At 39.5% G+C, this 20,362-nt stretch overlaps 2 protein-coding genes across 2 annotated transcripts; both read right to left on the reverse strand.

Annotated features, from left to right (window-relative positions):
• Window positions 1-25: 25 nt before the first annotated feature.
• Window positions 26-10,735, reverse strand: LOC117542515 (proline-rich protein 36-like). The gene is made up of 7 exons (XM_034210230.1): window positions 8,450-10,735; window positions 6,711-6,774; window positions 5,951-6,075; window positions 4,886-5,066; window positions 3,769-3,907; window positions 576-645; window positions 26-72 (listed from the first exon to the last, which is right to left on the reverse strand). The coding sequence occupies exons 1-7, from the start codon at window positions 10,710-10,712 to the stop codon at window positions 53-55; spliced, it is 2,862 nt and encodes a 953-aa protein (XP_034066121.1). The 5' UTR covers window positions 10,713-10,735; the 3' UTR covers window positions 26-52.
• On the reverse strand, window positions 10,724-17,804 carry LOC117542516. Its single transcript, XM_034210231.1, has 6 exons — window positions 17,339-17,804; window positions 16,203-16,355; window positions 15,227-15,345; window positions 12,982-13,153; window positions 12,117-12,235; window positions 10,724-11,478 (listed from the first exon to the last, which is right to left on the reverse strand). The coding sequence occupies exons 1-6, from the start codon at window positions 17,757-17,759 to the stop codon at window positions 10,750-10,752; spliced, it is 1,713 nt and encodes a 570-aa protein (XP_034066122.1). The 5' UTR covers window positions 17,760-17,804; the 3' UTR covers window positions 10,724-10,749.
• Between the last annotated feature and the right edge of the window lie 2,558 nt (window positions 17,805-20,362).

The following is a 20,362-nucleotide window of genomic DNA, read 5'->3' on the forward strand; positions in this document are numbered from 1 at the left end:
TTCCATGAAACAAAACCAGAGTGCAGGTGTGTAAAAGTGTTTATTTCATTTCTCACACGTCACTGTCAGGACCTGTGAGGGAAAAACAAAAGTTAGTGTCGTGATAAACGAGTCCTCGAGACATTTTTTGTTTTCTCTAGTCTTGTATTGTGCTTTAGAAAGGTGTGTTTGTAAAGTCCTTGGAAAATAATTTCTTAATTGGGTAATGGGAATGCTAGCAGACACATGTAGATAAGAGCAATAGATTCTTCATAAGCAATTCTTAGGCAATTTAAGTAGCCCTCATTTTCAGGAACTTCTGGATTTTAGCATTTGCAGACCATTTACATGCACACAAACCTAGATAACACACTACAGGAAAGGGAAAACCACAACAAGTACACCAGGCCCATGTTTAAAATATAATTATTTTTTCACTGGGCATTTGAAAGGTAAATTATGTAGCCCCGTTTCACTTATTTTAAGTCTTGGGAACCCTTCTGAATATGTTCCCAATTAATATACTACTACAATCTTGTGAGAAGACTATAGCAGTCCTCAGTTTCTCTTGGGTGTTTCCTGTGTGTTGAACTTACTGTTGGTGCAGCTTATGGTGCAGTCAACATGTGCAGCATAGCACACCTCTGTCAAACACATGAAGTAGATCTGAGGAAACAAACACATTGAAACCGTTTTACTAAAAGTAAAGCCAGTATCATGCATTATCTGTTTAGCGTTTTAAGAGACACAGGCAAAAAAATGTTTTCTCGTGTACTTTTAAGAGTTCTGGTTGTTTCATATAATCAGAGATGGCAAAAGTACACTCATCCTTTACTCAAGTAGAAGTACATATACTCGTGTTTAAAAATATTCTGGTAGAAGTACAGATACTTGTGTTTAAAAATACTCTAGTAAAAGTACTGACTAAACTTCTTTACTCAAGTAAAAGTAAAGAGGCTTCGAAAATTACTTAAGTAAAAAGTACTCATAACTAGCAGCTGTTTTAAAGAGTACCTGACCTCCCTTTATATTAATAATGTCATTGTTAGCTAATAAATGTTTCCATGCTGAACAACGGCAACGTGACAACGTTTTCATTGGTCCCTATTCTTTAGAGAAGAGCAGGAAATGATGGATACACGGATCGTGTTCAAATCAATAGGCACGCAATGACTCTAAATAATAATGATCACGCACCAAACACACATTCAAACTAAAGGAACCAGCTGTTTGGAAAATGAGAGAAGTAGAAAGTACAGGTATTTGAGTTCAACATGTAAGAAGTAGAAAGTACAGGTATTTGTGTTCAACATGTAAGAAGTAGAAAGTACAGGTATTTGTGTTCAACATGTAAGAAGTAGAAAGTACAGGTATTTGTGTTCAACATGTAAGAAGTAGAAAGTACAGGTATTTGGGTTCAACATGTAAGAAGTAGAAAGTACAGGTATTTGTGTTCAACATGTAAGAAGTAGAAAGTACAGGTATTTGTGTTCAACATGTACGAAGTAGAAAGTACAGGTATTTGTGTTCAACATGTACGAAGTAGAAAGTACAGGTATTTGTGTTCAACATGTAAGAAGTAGAAAGTACAGGTATTTGTGTTCAACATGTAAGAAGTAGAAAGTACAGGTATTTGTGTTCAACATGTAGAAAGTACAGGTATTTGTGTTCAACATGTAGAAAGTACAGGTATTTGTGTTCAACATGTAGAAAGTACAGGTATTTGTGTTCAACATGTAGAAAGTACAGGTATTTGTGTTCAACATGTAAGAAGTAGAAAGTACAGGTATTTGTGTTCAACATGTACAAAGTACAGGTATTTGGGTTCAACATGTACAAAGTACAGGTATTTGGGTTCAACATGTACAAAGTACAGGTATTTGTGTTCAACATGTAAGAAGTAGAAAGTACAGGTATTTGGGTTCAACATGTAAGAAGTAGAAAGTACAGGTATTTGGGTTCAACATGTAAGAAGTAGAAAGTACAGGTATTTGGGTTCAACATGTAAGAAGTATAAAGTACAGGTATTTGTGTTCAACATGTAAGAAGTATAAAGTACAGGTATTTGTGTTCAACATGTAAGAAGTATAAAGTACAGGTATTTGTGTTCAACATGTAAGAAGTATAAAGTACAGGTATTTGTGTTCAACATGTACAAAGTACAGGTATTTGGGTTCAAAATGTAAGAAGTAGAAAGTACAGGTATTTGGGTTCAACATGTACAAAGTACAGGTATTTGGGTTCAACATGTACAAAGTACAGGTATTTGGGTTCAACATGTAAGAAGTAGAAAGTACAGGTATTTGGGTTCAACATATAAGAATTAGAAAGTACAGGTATTTGTGTTCAAAATGTAAGAAGTAAAAGTAAAAAGTCGTTAGAAGAATAAGTAGTGGAGTAAAGTACTGATACCAGAAACATGTACTTAAGTACAGTAACAATAGGGGCATTCACACTGCGGTACTTTTCCCACAAAGGTTCATGTGAACTTAGTTCATGTGAACTCTTTAGTTCGCATGAACTAAATACAGATCGCGTTCACACTGGAAAAAGTCCCTGAGGGAGGATTAGGCAAACGAAGCCGCTGACGTCACTTGTTCTTCTTCTGCTTTGGGTTTACTGGCAGGCCGCAAACCACTTCACGGCGTATACTGCCGCCCAAAGTCCCCGGCCGGAAGTCCCCGGAGTTGGGGACTGGCTTCAGTAGAAGCTGCTGGGAGTCCCAGCAGCTTCTACTGAAGCCTTCCGAGTAAATCGCCAGAACGCCGACACCTCCTCATCTCCACTGCTCCCATGTTTTATTTTGTGTTGCCATAAGTTAGTCTCTCTGCGTTTCTGCGCTGGGCTAATGCTAATAATGCTAATGCGAGGATAATAAAATGGCGGCTTCACAAAACTTTTTGGGAGTTTTACGGGGCGTGGTTTGCAATCCGCCCAGCCAATCAGAAATATAGCTCTTTTCTCACAAGAGAGCCGCACTACTTCTTCTAAGGAGTCTATGAAAACATTTACCCTACTTGTCACTTGATTCAACACCTCAGTAAACACATTCCAAACTGGTCTCAATAGGCGCATTCACACTGCGGTACTTTTCCCACAAAGGTTCATGTGAACTTAGTTCATGTGAACTCTTTAGTTTGCATGAACTAAGTACAGATCGCGTTCACACTGGAATAAGTCCCTGAGGGAGGATTAGGCAAATTAAGCCGCTGACGTCACTTGTTCTTCTTCTGCTTTGGGCTTACTGGCAGGCCGCAAACCACTTCACGGCGTATACTGCCGCCCAAAGTCCCCGGCCGGAAGTCCCCGGAGTTGGGGACTGGCTCATCTACACCGCTCCCATGTTTTATTTTGTGTTGCCATAAGTTAGTCTCTCTGCGTTTCTGCGCTGGGCTAATGCTAATGCTAATAATGCTAATGCGAGGATAATAAAATGGCGGCTTCACAAAACTTTTTGGGAGTTTTACGGGGCGTGGTTTGCAATCCGCCCAGCCAATCAGAAATATAGCTCTTTTCTCACAAGAGAGCCGCACGAAAGTCCCTGCTCTCTAGCAGGGACTTTCGTGGGGGTAAAAAGGTTCACATGAACTAATTTTAGTACCGGCTCTTTTTGGTGTGAACGCGATAAAAGAGTTCACATGAACTAAGTTCACATGAACCTTTGTGGGAAAAGTACCGCAGTGTGAATGCGCCTAAAGTATTTGTACTCCACTACTTCCCACCTCAGTGTAATTATGTGCTTTTCATAATTATTGTCCTGTATGAGCATGTTAGTTCAGAGGGAGTTACCTCGGGGTCCTGCAGGTGAGAGGATCCTCCTTCAGTCAGGGGGGGGGTGCTCTCAGAGGGCGGAGACGGGAGGGCAGGGATCAGGATCCTCTGGGTGGGGGGGGGGTTGGCGTGAGAGAGCAGCTGGGAATCACCGCAACTGAACAGAAAATAAATGACATGTAGAAAGCAGGAAATGCTCCTTTAAAAAACACTTTTAAACTTTGCAATACGGACACAACTTGTAAATATATAATTTAACTGCACAACTCAATATACTCTATTACAGTGAAAATGTAATGCAAATATCTGGTTATCAGCATCAAGCATCTTTACTAACATTACACCACTTTTTATTTTTCAATAGACATTTTTGCTTTTGACTTCTTGCATAAATCTTATTGATAATTTTGTATATATATATATTCTATAATAACGGAATAACCCCTCAGGGATGATTTAAGTTTTCTGATTCTGATTTACAGGCAATAGTTTGACCCAACAATACAAAAGCACAATCCACACTAAAATATCAAAAGGCGGTAAGAGTGATTTTTATTTTATTGGTGTGTTTGCCAAAATATTTAATGTCTGCTCTTTCTATCTGCACTGTTTTATCGCTGTAACAAAACAATGCATCCACTGTGGGAAGAATGAAGGATTTCAGATGTCCTACTGTTGAGTTATTAGAGATTAATCCGTTTATTTTACTTACACTAAAAGTCACTTCCTGTATTGCCGTGATAAAACGGACATGCGCAATAAACGTGCCACTTCCGGTTGAAGCAATGCCGACGGGGTGTGTGTGCTAGTGTTAGTGTGTGTGTGTATTTCTTCCTAAGTCATTTGTGGTATGTTCACAGTATCCCTAAGATTGACACTCCTTTGTGCTCCAGTCAGTCCTCTCAGTAAACACAGCAGAATCCAGATCAGATGCACGCTGAAGGCTCTTTGAGCATGTTTTCTCTCACTGATTGTGCCGTTATGTTAAATGTTTGTTGTTTGTTTTTCATGTATTGTGTCTTGATATCTGTCTGTTGATGTCACACATGGAGCTGCTGTGATGCAAGGAGCATTTCAGACTTGATCTGACCAGTCAAGTATTATCGTATCGTAAGATGGCAACGTCAACACCTACCCATCGTAGACGAGCCTCCAGCTGCTGTACGGTGTGTGTGTGAACGCCAGGCAGGAGTGAACCAGCAGCAGCAGGTGGGGGGCGGGGGGGTCCTGAAGGCTCAGCTGCAGGTAAACAGATCCTCCTCCAATCACGCTGAGAGGAAGGTGAGCCTCAGGGTGGAAGCTGCTGAACGACTCGTCTGTGTACAAAAAAAAAAGAAAAAAATCTAAATTTGAAACTCAAAATTGTGCTTCAATTGAATTTCTCCACATTCAAAATGTTCAGTTACTTTGAAGATTCTGATTAATAATACAAAATATATCAGATTTTTATCCAACAGGTATAATAACATTAATGCATCAATCATTTTAAACACAATAATATATATTTTTACTGAAATAGGCAATACGATAACAGGTAAGATTTTGATGCAGGACTTTTACTTGTAACTGAGTTTTCATACTGTATTGTAGTATTCAGGGTATATGCAGGAATCCTGAAGTCAAATGTAAGACCTTTAAAGACCCTTTCCATACATTTTAAGACCTCATCGCCACTTTGAGTTCTAACCGGTTACCTTGGCGACACACTTTACCTCACATTGACTATACACAGTATTGATTGTCCTTCCTCCTTATCTTCCAACCATTTGGACGCAGACTTGCATTTCCCCATAACGATGTTGTTTAACAACCGGCGTAAACGGACCTTCGCGCGCCATCAAGCAGTGAGCGTGCGATGTCCTGTTCAGATGACGTCACATCCAACGGGATGCCATCAATAAACTACACAGAATCACACTACACACCTACGCCATGATTACATTCAGGCAGACTGTAGAATACAACCTCTTTGGACCATTTATATACTTATTGAAAACAAGCTACAAAATGTAAAACCTTAGAAAATGCCGTTTAATACTTTTTAATAGCCTTCATTTTCGCTAAATTGATTTATCAACTTTTAATACTTTTTAAGACCCCGCGGACCCCCTGGAATTTCTACTTTTAATTTTAGTAAAATATATGTATAGTACTTATTCAACCTCTTGTTATATAAAGAGAATACAGTGGAGACGATCACCTGTGGCGATTCTCAGCTGCACAGTGACGGTGGAGACTGGAAACAGAACAGGAGGAGGACGATTCATCACGTGGAGACTCTCTTCACCTGGAGAGCCCGGAGAGGAACTACACTGCACCCCCAACCTGAGGACCAGCAGAGGAACGTGTTTTATTCATTCAACAGGGACAGTGCACATTAATCAACATTTCTGTAAATGTGACAGTTTGCCAAGAGGCTATTTTCCATCTGTAGTCCCTGGACAGATTCTGTAAGTCAACCTAAAGACACATTTCAAAAAGTAAATACAATAACATAAAAACATGCAACATACAGTAGTGGAATACTTAATACCAAAATCCTCATTCTCTGTCACCTTTGTCACAGTAACTTCAATAATGTTTATTAAACCTCAATCAGCAGCCACATCCTTTTAACACTTATTATTATTATGTGATTTTTATATAAATGTTCCTGCTGTGGGAAAAATGAAGGATTTCTGATTCAATTAAAAGCAGCATGTGTTGGAATCAGAGCATGTTACCCCTCTCCCAGCAAAATGCCTTTTAAAAAAGCTTAAACACCAAAAACAGATCTGACAATACTCATTTGAAATGTTTAAAAGAGAGGCAGATGACTGTCTTGTGATGTGTGTAAATCCTCCGTGAAGGAACTCATTCTAGTGTTTTCTGTGTGAAGAATTAAAAAGGATAACACATTTGATATAAAACAAGGAAATAAAACTGTCAAACGCAGAATAAGTAATTAACATAACGCCGACCTGACAGGAGAGATCTCAGATCTGTGGTCCACCACGAAGATCAAATGCTGCCCCGATGTGCAGTCTGTCGGAAAACACACGGAAATTAAATATACTCAAGAACTGTGATGTAAAATGTCAGATTATTTCGTTCATATCCTAATTTCTACTTTAATTCATCTCAAAGGAAATGTTGTATCTTTTACATCTTAAGGTATTAGTTACTTTGCAAATTTAGATAACAAAATAAACGAATTGAGATGCATTATTATGGATTAGGCTACCCAGCTGTGGTTTGAATGATTTCCACCTTTAGATTTATATAAATATTTGTATTCCATTGCACACTATTTTTATTGTATCCTTTTATTGCATTCTTGATTTAACTTCTTATTTTTATTTAAAACTTTGACATTTTAGTTATTTATTCTAAAATGGGGTAACTCATGAAACTGAGTTTTGCCCAGGATAAATAAAGCATTCTGATTTACAAAAGCAACATTAAATTAACGAATATTTAAAGTGGACCTATTATGCTATATTGGAAACATATACATATATACAAAACATGTCACAGATCCCCCCATTGTAGCCATGCCTCATACCCCTCTATTCCGGCCCTTTAGAGAAATGCAGATTTTGGGTCCTTGGATTTAAAAAAAATTGTTTAAAAGAGGAGGCGGAGCTAATGCCTGATCAGAATTCTACCGGAGATAAAGTTAAATTCTGCTGTGATAAAACGCCATCCTGTTCAAAACCACGTCAAGGATTATTTCTGAAACAGTATGGAGCTCAAATGCTTTTTCTCTTGCAGGTTTATCACAAGGTGAGTTCCTTTTTTCATTTCCTGCTTTTAAAAAAAACACATGTGCTCTCCAGTACAGGTTAGCTCTGAGTGTTAGCGAGGCTTGCTAATGTAAACAAAGACGAGATTACGTCCAAAACACGTCAGGCATTGTTTCTGATAGCAATTTTCTGTGAGTCCGCTGCCGATTTGACGTCAGATCGGCAGCAAATCTGTATCCGCTCGTTGTACACCCGTTTTTAAAAGATTTGGGTATGGAGGAAAAGAGAAAGGGTTTTATTTTCTGCTGCTGCGTGAGTTCCCCGACACAGTTATGTATAAAAGACATCAAAAAGCACATTTTGCATGATAGGTCCCCTTTAAATAAAGTGATGTTCGCATAAGTGCAACATTAATACCTTTCTACTTTAAAGGTGGGGTAGGTACGTTTAAGAAACCGGCTCGAGATACACTTTTTGTTATATTCTATGGAATGCTCTTAACATCCCGATAGCAATGAATATCTTGAGTGCTTTTGACAAAAATGTCATCTGTGGAAGCCGTAATACTGTAAAAAGCACGACCAATCATCTGAGCCGGCCCGGCTAAAGTAACTGGATGGCCTACCTGCCTGTCAGCCTTCCATCTGTGCACAAACTTATCTCGTGCCCTCATTGGTCATGTGCGCGTTCGTGTGTCTTGGAGGAGGGGCTCTGTAAGGAAGTCTGAAGGAAGTGGTAGATTTGTTCCGGCTGTGTATTTTCAAATTCTAGCGCACTCAAGCTGGTTTCTCCAAAATTACCTACCCCACATTTAACTCTGAATATTGATGTATAAAAGACATCAAAAAGCGCATTTTGCATGATAGGTCCCCTTTAAAGCTATGGCAACAAAAATAATGCTGGGCCAAACTCAGTATGTGTAATCAAGAGCAATACTACTGGAGATTTTACAGCTTTGAGTATTTTTAAATCACCTTTCATTTCAGCATCCATCCTCTTCCCCACTTCTTCATCAGGAAGCTCAAAAGCATCTACTTGCTGTTGATGAGTGACATAATGTGAATTGAGGCTACGAAGCTGCTGAGGCATGCTGGGAAATCCTGCTTCAGCGGCATGATCCAACCCACTGAGGTCAGAGGGAAGCTGAGGCTCTGAATTTGAAGCTTTTTCAAAGTTCATATTGCCCGCAGGATGCATCTCCTGAGGGTCTACAAACGCTTCAGGCTCTCCCCAAGCAATGTGAGGGAAGTAATAGTGCGGATAGGGATATGGAGGATAAGGTGCCTCAGGTGCAGATTTCAGAGGACTTTCTGAAGGGCTTGAAGTAAAAGAAGCAACATCAGAGTTCTCTGGGAATTCATAGCTTAGAGGAGGATTAGTTTGAGACCATTCTTGAGGATCAGGATCTTGAGTTGGACCAGTTTGAGGGATTTTAAGGTGGTTGTAGTAGTATTGATGGTATGGATTGAAGGAGTTGTGTTCATCATGGACTTGTGACGAGCGAGGATGAACAGAGGCGTCAGACTTTTGATCTTCGGACAAATCTGGATTTGCTTCCAGACTTAGAGGGGGCAATCCTTGAACATCGCCCCGAGCAATATGTGGAAAGTAATAGTACGGGAATGGATAAGGATGTGGAGGAGGGGGTGCATCAGGTGCAGATGCTTTTGGAGGACTTTCTGGAGGGCTAGAAGTCAAAGTTGCTGACTCAGGTCCAGACTGAAGAAGTTGAGGAAGATTAGTTAAAGAGAGTTCTCCAGGCTCTTCAGGACCTGGATCGGTGTCTTGAGGTTTGCCAGGAAGAGGGATTTTAAGGTGTTGGTAGTGATAGTATGGATGAACGGAGTTGTCCGGTCCCGTTTCTGGATCGGGAGGAGCCGATCTTTTAACATCTCCTCTAGCGATATGCATGGAGTAATGGTATGGAAATGGATAAGGATGGGGAGGAGGACGTGCATCTTGTGCAGATGTTTTTGGAGGAGTCTCTGGAAGACTAGAAGTAAAAGAGGCCGCCTCAGGTGCAGGCTGAAGGAACTGGTGTGATTTCTCTAGGAATTCAGGGTTTTGAGTAAAATGAGTTAAAGACCGTTCTCCAAGTACTTCAGGGCCTGAATCAGGGTCTTGAGGTGGACCAGGTTGAGGGATGTCAGGGTGGTGGAAGTAGTGATAGTGTGGATTTAAGGGGTCGTGTCCGTCGAGAACTTGTGATGAACGAGGATGAATGGAGGTGTCCGACTTCTGATCTTCCAACAAATTTGGCGGAGGCAATCCTTTGTCCTCGCCCGGAGCCATATGTGGGAAGTAATAGTATGGGAATGGATAAGGATGTGCAGGAAAAGGTGCAGATGTTTTTGGAGGACTCTCTGGAAGACTAGAAGTAAAAGAAGCCGCCTCAGGTGCAGGCTGAAGGAACTGGTGTGATTTCTCTAGGAATTCAGGGTTTTGAGTAAAATGAGTTAAAGATTGTTCTCCAGGTACTTCAGGGCCTGAATTAGGGTGTTGAGGTGGACCAGGTTGAGGGATTTCAGGGTGGTGGAAGTTGTGATAGTATGGATTGAAGGGGTTGTGTTCGTTGTGGACTTGTGATGAACGAGGATGAACGGAGGTGTCCGACTTCTGATCTTCTGACAAATTTGGAGTCATTTCAGGATAGAGAGGCGGCAATCCTTTGTCCTCGCCAAGAGCAATATGAGGGAAGTAATAGTACGGGAATGGATAAGGATGTGGAGGATAAGGTACATCAGGTGAATTCATTTTTGGAGGACTTTCTGGAGGACTAGAAGTTAAAGAAGTTGCCTCAGCATCAGATGAGCGAGGATGAATGGATGTGCCAGAATTCTGATCTTCTGACAAATTTGGAGTCGTTTCGGGATCTAAAGAAGGCAACCTTTGGGCCTCTTCCGGACCAATGTGTGGGAAGTAATGGAAAGGGAATGGATAGGGATGTGGAGGATGTGAGGGTGTAGAGGTTTTTGGAGGAAGGGTGGACATAAGAGAGGCAGCTTCTGTGACAGGCTGAAGAAACTGTTGTGAGTCCTGTGGGAATTCAGGGTTTTGAGGTAGATCCACAGGCTCCTCGGGACGCAGATCTGGGTCTTGAGGTGGACCAGGTTGAGGGATTTTAGGTTGGTAGTAGTGATAGTATGGATTGAAGGGGTTGTGTTCATCGTAGACTTGTGACGAGCGAGGATGAACGGAGGTGTCCGACTTCTGATCTTCGGACAAATTTGGAGTCATTTCGGGATCGAGAGGCGGCAATATTGTGGCCTCGCCGCTAGCGATGTGTGGGAAGTAATGGTATGGGAATGGGATGTGGAGGATGAGGTGCAGATGTTGGAAGGTTGGAAATTGGCAGAAAGGCAGCCTCCGTCACTGGCTGAAGAAAGTGGGAGTTCTCTAGGAATCCCGGGTTTTGAGGAGGATTGGTAAAAGATTGTTTTCCAGGCTCCTCAGGACCTGGATCGGGGTTTTGAGTTGTGTCAGGAAGAGGTACTTTAGGGTGGTGGTAGTAGTGATAGTAGGAATTGAAGCCGTGGCTCGAAGGCTGCAGAGAAGGTGCTACATCTTGAACGGTTACTGGGGAAGGAGCAGCACGCAGCTTAATCGAGACGCCCATCACATGAGTATCTTGCGGATCCGGATACACTGGATGTACATTTTCTACATTTTCTGGAGATGACTGAGGAGTGGGGATATTGAAATGTGCAGGAATCTGGTGGGGGTCGTCTGGAGGCGAATCAACAGGAGGAGCTAATGAAAGCTCAGCAGTGGAAGATGATTCATCAGGAGGATGGTACTTGTGGTGGTATGTAGGGTGGGGGTAGTTAAGAGGGGCCAAGAGGAAAGGTTGGGCCCATGGAAAAGACTCCAGGGATTCAGGAATGTTCCCTCTTTGAAGACGAGGAGTATGATGGGAAGGTCTGAGTTCTTCAGGGGGAGACACAGGACAGGCCACTTTGAAGGTGTTTTCTTCTATCTGAAGAGACAGACTGTGTTTTCCATCCTGAAAAAGAGAGATTTTCTTTGTGAGAAAGTTTACAGAAAATGTATGAAAACATCATTTAAGTCACATTTACTAAAATCTCGAAAGGTGGTTTGGGTCAAACTGAGTAATGTGATTAATACAAGTGATTTTTCAACATTTTATATAATATAATGTGTGTGTGCTCAGGCTGAGTTCCGCGGTGTCTCGCCGACCCCACACCAGTGAGCCAGCTCACAGTGTCCCACTCCTCGCAGCAGCGAGCCTCGCAACGTCCCGCCGAGTGTGTGTGTGAGGAAGTCCGTTGATTGGTCCAAACGTAACGGCTCCGCGGACGTAAGGTCACTATAGCCGAAATACGTCACTATACCCAAGAAGTAAACGATGGAAAAAGAGAAATCTCCAACGAGGCGTTCTGGGGCAGCACAGACCGGTCTTTTCTGTGTTAGAGTTTTACTCGCTACAGGGTGTACTTTGAGGGCTTGTGACTCTGCAGACCGTTTACATGCAGAGAAAGCTACATAACACAAGGGGACGGGTAATAACCAGAAAAGCATGACATGGGACCTTTAACATATACAGCCCTTCTACAAATGTATTATAGTATACGTACAATATATGTAGTATCGTCTTATGAATAGTGACTTCTTGAAACTCACCTCGTCTGTGATGCCACAGGTAATAAATGGAGCAGCGATTATAATCTCAGCGTCACGTCTCTCCACTGTGTATCCACACCGCTCCTCTAACACCAACAGGGGGGCCCATTCTCCTCTGACTGTAACGAGAAGCAAAAAAAACATTCTTTTAAAAGACCATCTAGAGCAGGGGTGTCAAACCGCAAGAGCTTCCAAAGAATATAATATACTGTAATTGTTGAATATTTGCTTTCAATTATTTGCCCTAGACTTCTGCTTTCAGACGTAGCTATTTATGAAGTTATTACCAGAATTGATAATAATCCAATGCAGAGCCAATAATGGAATATAATACATTATTTAATATATATTATATATTCATGTAAATGTATATAGTCTTAAAGTTACAACCGGCACTTTGAGTGCAACCATAATGCTAATGTGGCCCACAATGAAATTGAGTTTGACACCCCTGATCTAGAGAAATACAGAGTGATAAAAGAATGAAAAATCTATCATTAGATTCAAGGCTTTTATTGTCATACGTACATGGCTACAGTGTAGTTATGTCGAGGAAAATCTTACAACAGTGCAACACAATGAAACAGATAATAGTGCAGGTAAATTACCTTTTTTTTTATTTCTATTTTTTTTTTTAATATAATTGTATTCTTTGTACAGGATGAGTGAGGGTAGAATTACATTAGATTCAAGATTTCATGACACCAAGAAATTCATTGGCAACAAAATGTGACTTAGTACCAATTAATACTTCATCCCCACTCATTTTTTCAAAACAAACAAACACTGACCAAACCTCCCCTCCCCCACATGCCTCCCTTCCCAAACTGACACTCACACGAGATGTTTAGTGCAAGTAAATTACCGTTCACCCTGATGTCCTCAGCAGCATGGGGTCCCTGCACAGTGAGGGTCATCCCATGCAGAGAGCAACAGAGAGACGAGGGTCCAGAGGCCCGAGGCTGGGTCTGAGGGATCGGGCAGGACATCTTCGCTGGAGTCCCCCTCCACAGCAGGGGTAATACAAAACCCTCCTCCTGAACACAAACAGCCGTGAGCAGAGATGGCAAAAGTACACACATCCTTTACTCAAGTAGAAGTACAGATACTCGTGTTTAAAAATACTCTGGTAAAAGTAGAAGTACTGACTAAACTTCTTTACTCAAGTCAAAGTAAAGAGGCTTTGAAATGTACTTCAGTAAAAAGTACCCATAACTAGCAGCTGTTTTAAAGAGTACCTGACCTCCCTTTATATTAATAGAACAATAATGTCATTGTTAGCTAATGAATGTTTCCATGCTGAACAACGGCAACATTTTCATTGGTGCCTCTTCTTTAGAGAAGACCAGGAAATTATGGATACACGGATCGTGTTCAAATCAATAGGCACGCAATGACTAAATAATAATGATCACGCACCAAACACACATTCAGACTAAAGGAACCGGCCTGTTTGGAAAATGTGAGAAGTAGAAAGTACAGGTATTTGAGTTCAACATGTGAGAAGTAGAAAGTACAGGTATTTGGGTTCAACATGTAAGAAGTAGAAAGTACAGGTATTTGTGTTCAACATGTGAGAAGTAGAAAGTACAGGTATTTGGGTTCAACATGTAAGAAGTAGAAAGTTCAGGTATTTGGGTTCAACATGTAAGAAGTAGAAAGTACAGGTATTTGGGTTCAACATGTGAGAAGTAGAAAGTACAGGTATTTGGGTTCAACATGTAAGAAGTAGAAAGTACAGGTATTTGTGTTCAACATGTGAGAAGTAGAAAGTTCAGGTATTTGGGTTCAACATGTAAGAAGTAGAAAGTACAGGTATTTGGGTTCAACATGTGAGAAGTAGAAAGTACAGGTATTTGTGTTCAACATGTAAGAAGTAGAAAGTACAGGTATTTAGGTTCAACATGTAAGAAGTACAAAGTACAGGTATTTGGGTTCAACATGTAAGAAGTAGAAAGTACAGGTATTTGGGTTCAACATGTAAGAAGTAGAAAGTACAGGTATTTGGGTTCAACATGTAAGAAGTAGAAAGTACAGGTATTTGGGTTCAACATGTGAGAAGTAGAAAGTACAGGTATTTGTGTTCAACATGTAAGAAGTAGAAAGTAAAAAGTCATCAGAAAAATAAGTCGTGGAGTAAAATACTGATACCAGAAAAATGTACTTAAGTACAGTAACAAAGTATTTGTACTCCACTACTTCCCACCTCTGGCCGTGAGCAAAAACGTTTGACATCTATTAGAGAAGATGCATCTATAATTAAGAGACCAGGTTTTACTCGTTAAAAAAGTCCTGAGTCAACGCTCCATTAAAGCCCCCAACTTTCTTGTCAAGGTGACATGAGAGTGGACTGAGTCATCTACATTAAAAGGTATGATTCATCCGATTCTAAAAACGGATTTTGTTTGGTACGAGGAAACTTTTATTCACACTGTAAAGACATTGAAATGTAAGTAATTCAGCTAGAGATTTTATACCCTTAAAATGTGCAATAATGACCCTGACCCTTTAAAAAACTGTTTTAAAATCTATGCATTATCATCAAGATCAGGGGTGTCCAAACTTTTTTCATCGAGGGCCACATACAGAAAAAATATTCGAAGGACTGGGTCACTCACTAGAGGTCAGGTTTATTGCCTCATAATTGAAGTTATAAGTTAGTAAAATAAATCAAATGTAAGTAAATTATGCTGCAGCCTAAATCACAGCTTTCCAGAGGGTTTCATTTATTTTGTGAGCAGCTCATTCCTTGAAACAGAAGCTTCAGATTGCTTATAATAAGAGGAAATAGGGTATATTTCAAGGTTGCTATTTAAATAAGTTATTGGGCTTTTTTCTTATCAACTTAGATTTGTTAGAAAATGTTTCCAACTTAAATTGACTGAAATTGGGCTTATTAAACACATAAATGCTACTGTGTAAAATATGTTTACAGATATATTTAAGAAGTACAATACAAGACAAGCTCAAGTTTCATTTGTGGGCCACCACCATTATACATTTTTTTTTATTTGCCGAGGGCCGATTCAAAATGGTCCGCGGGGCGCATTTGGCCCCCGGGCCGTAGTTTGGACACCCCTGGTCTAGATTGAAATGTATGGATCTGTTACCTCCTGTTTGACGTGGCAGGCGTCGTAGCGAGCGATCAGGCTGAGGTCTCTCCATGTGTTATGCACAGAGTATCCACACTGAGGAGGAGGCTGGCTCAGAGGCACCGACGACTCGTTCACTGAGACACAGACACCAAAACAAATGTTATTAAAAATTAAGCATTTTAACAGATATTGCATTTTGCTTGCTAACATTTTTTGTTGTATTGCACGAGTCCATTTAGCGATTTTGATATCGTTTTGATTAATTGTGCTAAACCCTTTTTTATTTTTTTAATGCTATTTTATTTCTGTGTCTTAGTTTCTCTTATGTACATTACCTTGTGTTTTTTTTATACTGCTGCAACGCAAACATTTCACAAATTGGGATCAATAAAGTACTTATCTATCTAACGGAACACTTTGATGTCAGAATCAGCCATTAAAAATATATAAACTATTTTAAAAAACTATTACAAATATACAAAAAAAAGCATTTCAATGAAAGCGAGATAATGAGAATAGAAAGTACAGTGAGAAAATGACTAATTATTACTTGAATAAAGATAAAATATGTACAAAGACACAAAGACACCAGATGTACCATGTCTAAAATCATTCATCGGGTTGTAAAATATACCGTTGAAAGCAACAAAGATTGAAAATAGTTGTCAAAATGTGGCGGGAAACTCAATATAAATGTCAATTGATGTTTTACAGATGGCCACAGATATATGTTTAAAGGGGTATCCGTCTCCATCACAGGCGATCAAGTAATACGGATCATTACCATAACTTGGTATTTCTCTAGGTTTGAAAGTTATTGTAAACATTTTGGATACAGAACTCCTATTTAAAGTCGTTTTTAGACATTATACCTTTAATTTCACTTTTAAGATAAGAAAATAGACCCCGGCAGGCCGGGCTGCTACCATACTGGGTAATATATCTGTAAATTGAATTTCTAATAAAATATCCAAAAGGTGAGTGTCTTCACCCCGGCTCAGCTGCAGTTGTACGGATCGTCTCCATCTCACTGTGAGGGTCATGGCGTCATATCCACAATCCACGACTGGCTTCAGCTTCCGCCAGCTCTCCTTTGAGGCACTGAGCCTCTGACCTCTGAACTCTGAGCTGTCCTCAGCATGAACTGGAGGACAGAAACAAACCAGAGTACACAGGGATTACAAAGTGTCCGTGTCTGTAGTTTAGTGGAGCAAAAAGGCCTCCAAGTAATATAAACACAATTTGCAGAATCATAAATTAAGATTAAAACAGTTCACACAATCCCTGTAAATCAAGGTATAGAAGACATTTCAAGCGTGCACGTTCTCAATTTACTGCAAAGTAGGTGGCAGTCAGAGAGAGAGAACCTTGGTCAACATAGTGGACATCAGCCAATGAAATAAAACCACTGAATGGAATACTGTGTCAGCCAAATGTACAAAAGATAGGCTATTCTCAAAAATGTTATGAAGTAATATGAATTCCTTAAATTAGTTTTCCGTCTGTGATGAATAAAAACATTTTTCGTAAAAAAAAAATGTGGATAATCCTTGTTGGGAAAAGCTAATTAGATATATTGAAAATTAGGTGTTTCTTTGCAGCTATAATGAACAAAATCTGTGGCACAGGACCAAACTACTACTAGATGTGATTACAACTATTTTAAGGTGTTCAGTTAAAATTGTAATGCGTAAAATAGGCAATGGTGAAACTTGGAAGTAACACAATTCCAAAAATAAAAGTTAAAACTAAAAGTATTTGAAATACAGCTATATGATTTTGCAAAGTAGATCCCAAAAATGTAAGGTTTCACATGCTTTAAAAAAAATAAAATCCAATTGACGGGAGGTCTTGCCTTATAAAGTATAGAGCAACCCATAAGCAATAATTGTTTTACTAACCTGATAATAAATGGGGATTTTAATTTAAAAAATATAGTTCAACGCTTGTGTTTCAATTTGGTATAGTTTTAGGCAGGTAAGATTAGTTATAGCACATTTAAAAAAAAACATAATCACAAAAATATATATTTTAGAGAAACCAAGACAGTACAAAAAAAGTCAAAGTAATAATAATTTCAAAAAAGTCTTAACACGAGAAGTAGAACAAGTTATACAAGTATCTTACCTCTAGCAGAATCTGTCTGGTGACCCACCACCGGGTTTGTTTCAAGTTGTCCAGGAATATAAAACTTTCCCGGAGTGCAAAACTCGATTTCCCCTTCGTTACATTCTTCATTCGGAGGGTCGCTTCGCTTCGGTTTGTTGCGGTCTTTGAAGATGTTTCCAATCAAAGAAGACGCCATGTTTGTTTGTAGTTTGAATCCAGTCTTGTTTTGGATTTCGGAGTTTAGAAAAGGGAGTATTCTCGACTCTTTTTCCCGTTTTGAGTCGAGGTTTATCCGCTCTCTGAGGCCTTTAGTCGTTAAAACGCTTCGTCTTTCACCGTGAAGAGCAGAGTTTGAGGATGAATTAACAGGTAAAGTTATTGTTGTGATGGTGTAAATGAGAAGGACGATGAATAAGTGTCCATTTCGTTTTAAATGCATTTCAAATAAGAGTTTCTCTCTGCAGCACAAACGCACTGGGGCAGAGGAACCAGCAGCAGGACTTTGTATACTTCCGTCCAACACACCTGATCGTTAATTGGTCTTAATTACACAGGTGTTTGGCTCAAACTGGATTATAACTTGTGCAGATTGGAAGCCCATTTCTGCCTGTAAATAATAAATAGTATTTATTAAATACATCAAAAATAATGAATTATTATCTCAAAGTTATGAGAAACTGTCTCATACATTTTGAGTTAGCATCCCAAGATAATGACATAGTATCTCAGACATTATGATTTAGTGTCACAAAATTACAATTTAGTATCTCAAAATGAATCTAAACTTTCTCTTAATGACTACTTATGTCAAAACAATAGCTTACATGTCAAAAAAATGTTGGAATGTTAATAATGACATCATATCTCAAAATGAGAAACCACCATGAGTCATTACTTCAATGTTATTATCTGGAGAAGGTTTATCACTATTTTGAGATACTATGTTGGTATTTTAAGATACTAATTTGCTCACAATTGATGGGACATTTGTGGTTACTTCTAGATAATAAGTTATCTTTTTGGATTAATTGGCATTCCTTTGATATATTAAATTTAGCAATTAAGTAGAAAGCTTGAGATTTTTTTAATGAAGTCATATTTTAAAGTTATCATTTTAAGATTCTGAGTCACTATTTCAAGATACTGAGAAAATCTTTCATAATTCTTTTGAAGAAAGAATTCTTTTTTTTTTTCGAGACACTTAGCAATCATTCTGATAATAATTCTGAGTCCTTATAATGACTTACAGATCTCTCAAAACACCAGCCAAAAGACAAGTATCCGCTCAAAACTTCAGAGTGATTCACTAAATTGCTTCTAAAAAAAGTTCCACAACAAAAAGCATTTTTATTTCATATTTATTTTGTGACAACAGTAACATATTGCATACATTTTGCACCAGCATCAACAACAACACTCTGATAATGTAATATCTAATACATTTTTTGTCACAAAGGCCAGTATTTCCACTGAGAATAGCATGTACTGTATAAAACAATCTACTTTTTGTCCACTAGAGGCCAATGCTGCATTGCTTTAACTGTTGATAACTTTTCACTGATGTATTCTTATGGGCATAGGTATGTCTCTTAATTATTTGTGTGAACATAAAAATAATTTGTGTGTAAATATGTGATTTGTAAATGTAAAACACCATCCACAAATGTGTTTAAAAGATTTGCAAACTCACAAATAAATGTGCAAGTGTAAAACGGATCTGCAAATACGCTAAATATTTTCACAAATAAAAAAAAGATCTGTGATTATCTCTTTAACATTTACAACTTTCGATCAGGCATTTGTGAATCCATTTTGTATTTGCCGACCAAAAATGCGCTTGCGGATCTCAAATCTCTGCTCGCGGATCTCACATTTCTGCTTGTGGATCGTCTTTTTACACACACGGAATTTTGAGACATATTTTCCGCCGGTCTCGGCTAAAATCTGCTCGTGTCACTCGGTGATTTTCGGAAACCACGTGATGGCCCGCTGATGACGACATTTCCGCATGATTTCAAAGTAAGAGCATGATGGTTTGTTTAATGCTCTGTTTTTTTATTATAATGAACAGCGGAACGTTAGATGCATTCTTTATCACCATCACCATCATCATCATGTTTTAGTGATACAGTTAGTTTGTGTTAGTTTATTGGTTCAATACAGCATATATCGAGCACTTTCGTTGATGTTGAAGTCAATCCCAGGGGGAGCAGCAGGCAGCGGGGGGCTAGTGGAGTACTTCATGACCACAGAGCGTGAACGTTGTGATCAGCTGTTTTAGCGCAGTTCTCCAGTGAAGGGGGGGGGGGGGGGGAGTGTCTCCCTCCGCAGCCGGTTGGCGTAGTTTTGGCACAATTCCGTTGTACTGACCGACGTTAACAGCAGCCCTGTCTGTGCACACGGAGACCGACTCTGTCGTCCGGTGATCTAACCGTCTTCTGGAAAAGCTTCACAAGTAGCCTACGTCGGTATGCAAATGCGCTTTGTGACACAAGTGACGGTACGCATTTCAGATTGTTGCCGGGCATTTGTACCTGCGTACCAGTTATGTGCACCCCTGCATATACAGTAGAAAGGACACGATGAATATTATAACATTTAATGTAGCCTTACTCTGAAGGCTAACCTAAATACGGTGCTTTTCTACAGATTACTTTATTACTACACTGGTAAGGTAAAATTAGGCCGATTAATAAGATGTGAAGTGCTTTGTAACTTTGACCCGCTTGACTGAATACACAACACACAATGAAGAAAGAGTTTGATCTGGGCTGCCAGCTGCTCCCCCGGGACCCGAAAGTGGCGTAGGCTATATATAGCCTGTACTTCAACATCAACGAAAGTGCTCGATATGCGATATGCTACTATGCTATATTGAACCAATAAACTAACACAAACTAACTGTATCACTATAACATGATGATGATGATGATGATGATGATGATGATGGTGAAGTAAGAATGCATCTAACGTTCCGCTGTTCATTATAATAAAAAACAGCGCATTAAACAAACCATCATGCTCTTACTTTGAAATCATGCG

This window comes from Gymnodraco acuticeps, unplaced genomic scaffold (genome assembly GCF_902827175.1).
Source record: "Gymnodraco acuticeps unplaced genomic scaffold, fGymAcu1.1, whole genome shotgun sequence".
Classification (NCBI taxonomy): Eukaryota; Metazoa; Chordata; class Actinopteri; order Perciformes; family Bathydraconidae; genus Gymnodraco; species Gymnodraco acuticeps.

Bases quoted from the DNA above. Each gene is read 5' to 3' on its own strand.
- LOC117542515 (XM_034210230.1), bottom strand. From the start codon at position 10,712: ATGACTCCAAATTTGTCCGAAGATCAGAAGTCGGACACCTCCGTTCAT. The intron at 6,076-6,710 runs GTCGGCGTTATG...GCTGGTCCTCAG, and splicing joins TCTGAGATCTCTCCTGTCAG to GTTGGGGGTGCAGTGTAGTT. The intron at 3,908-4,885 runs GTAGGTGTTGAC...TTTTCTGTTCAG, and splicing joins TGGAGGCTCGTCTACGATGG to TTGCGGTGATTCCCAGCTGC.
- LOC117542516 (XM_034210231.1), bottom strand. From the start codon at position 17,759: ATGCATTTAAAACGAAATGGACACTTATTCATCGTCCTTCTCATTTAC. The intron at 13,154-15,226 runs GTAACAGATCCA...GTTTGTGTTCAG, and splicing joins CCTGCCACGTCAAACAGGAG to GAGGAGGGTTTTGTATTACC. The intron at 11,479-12,116 runs GTGAGTTTCAAG...TCTCTTTTTCAG, and splicing joins CCTGTGGCATCACAGACGAG to GATGGAAAACACAGTCTGTC.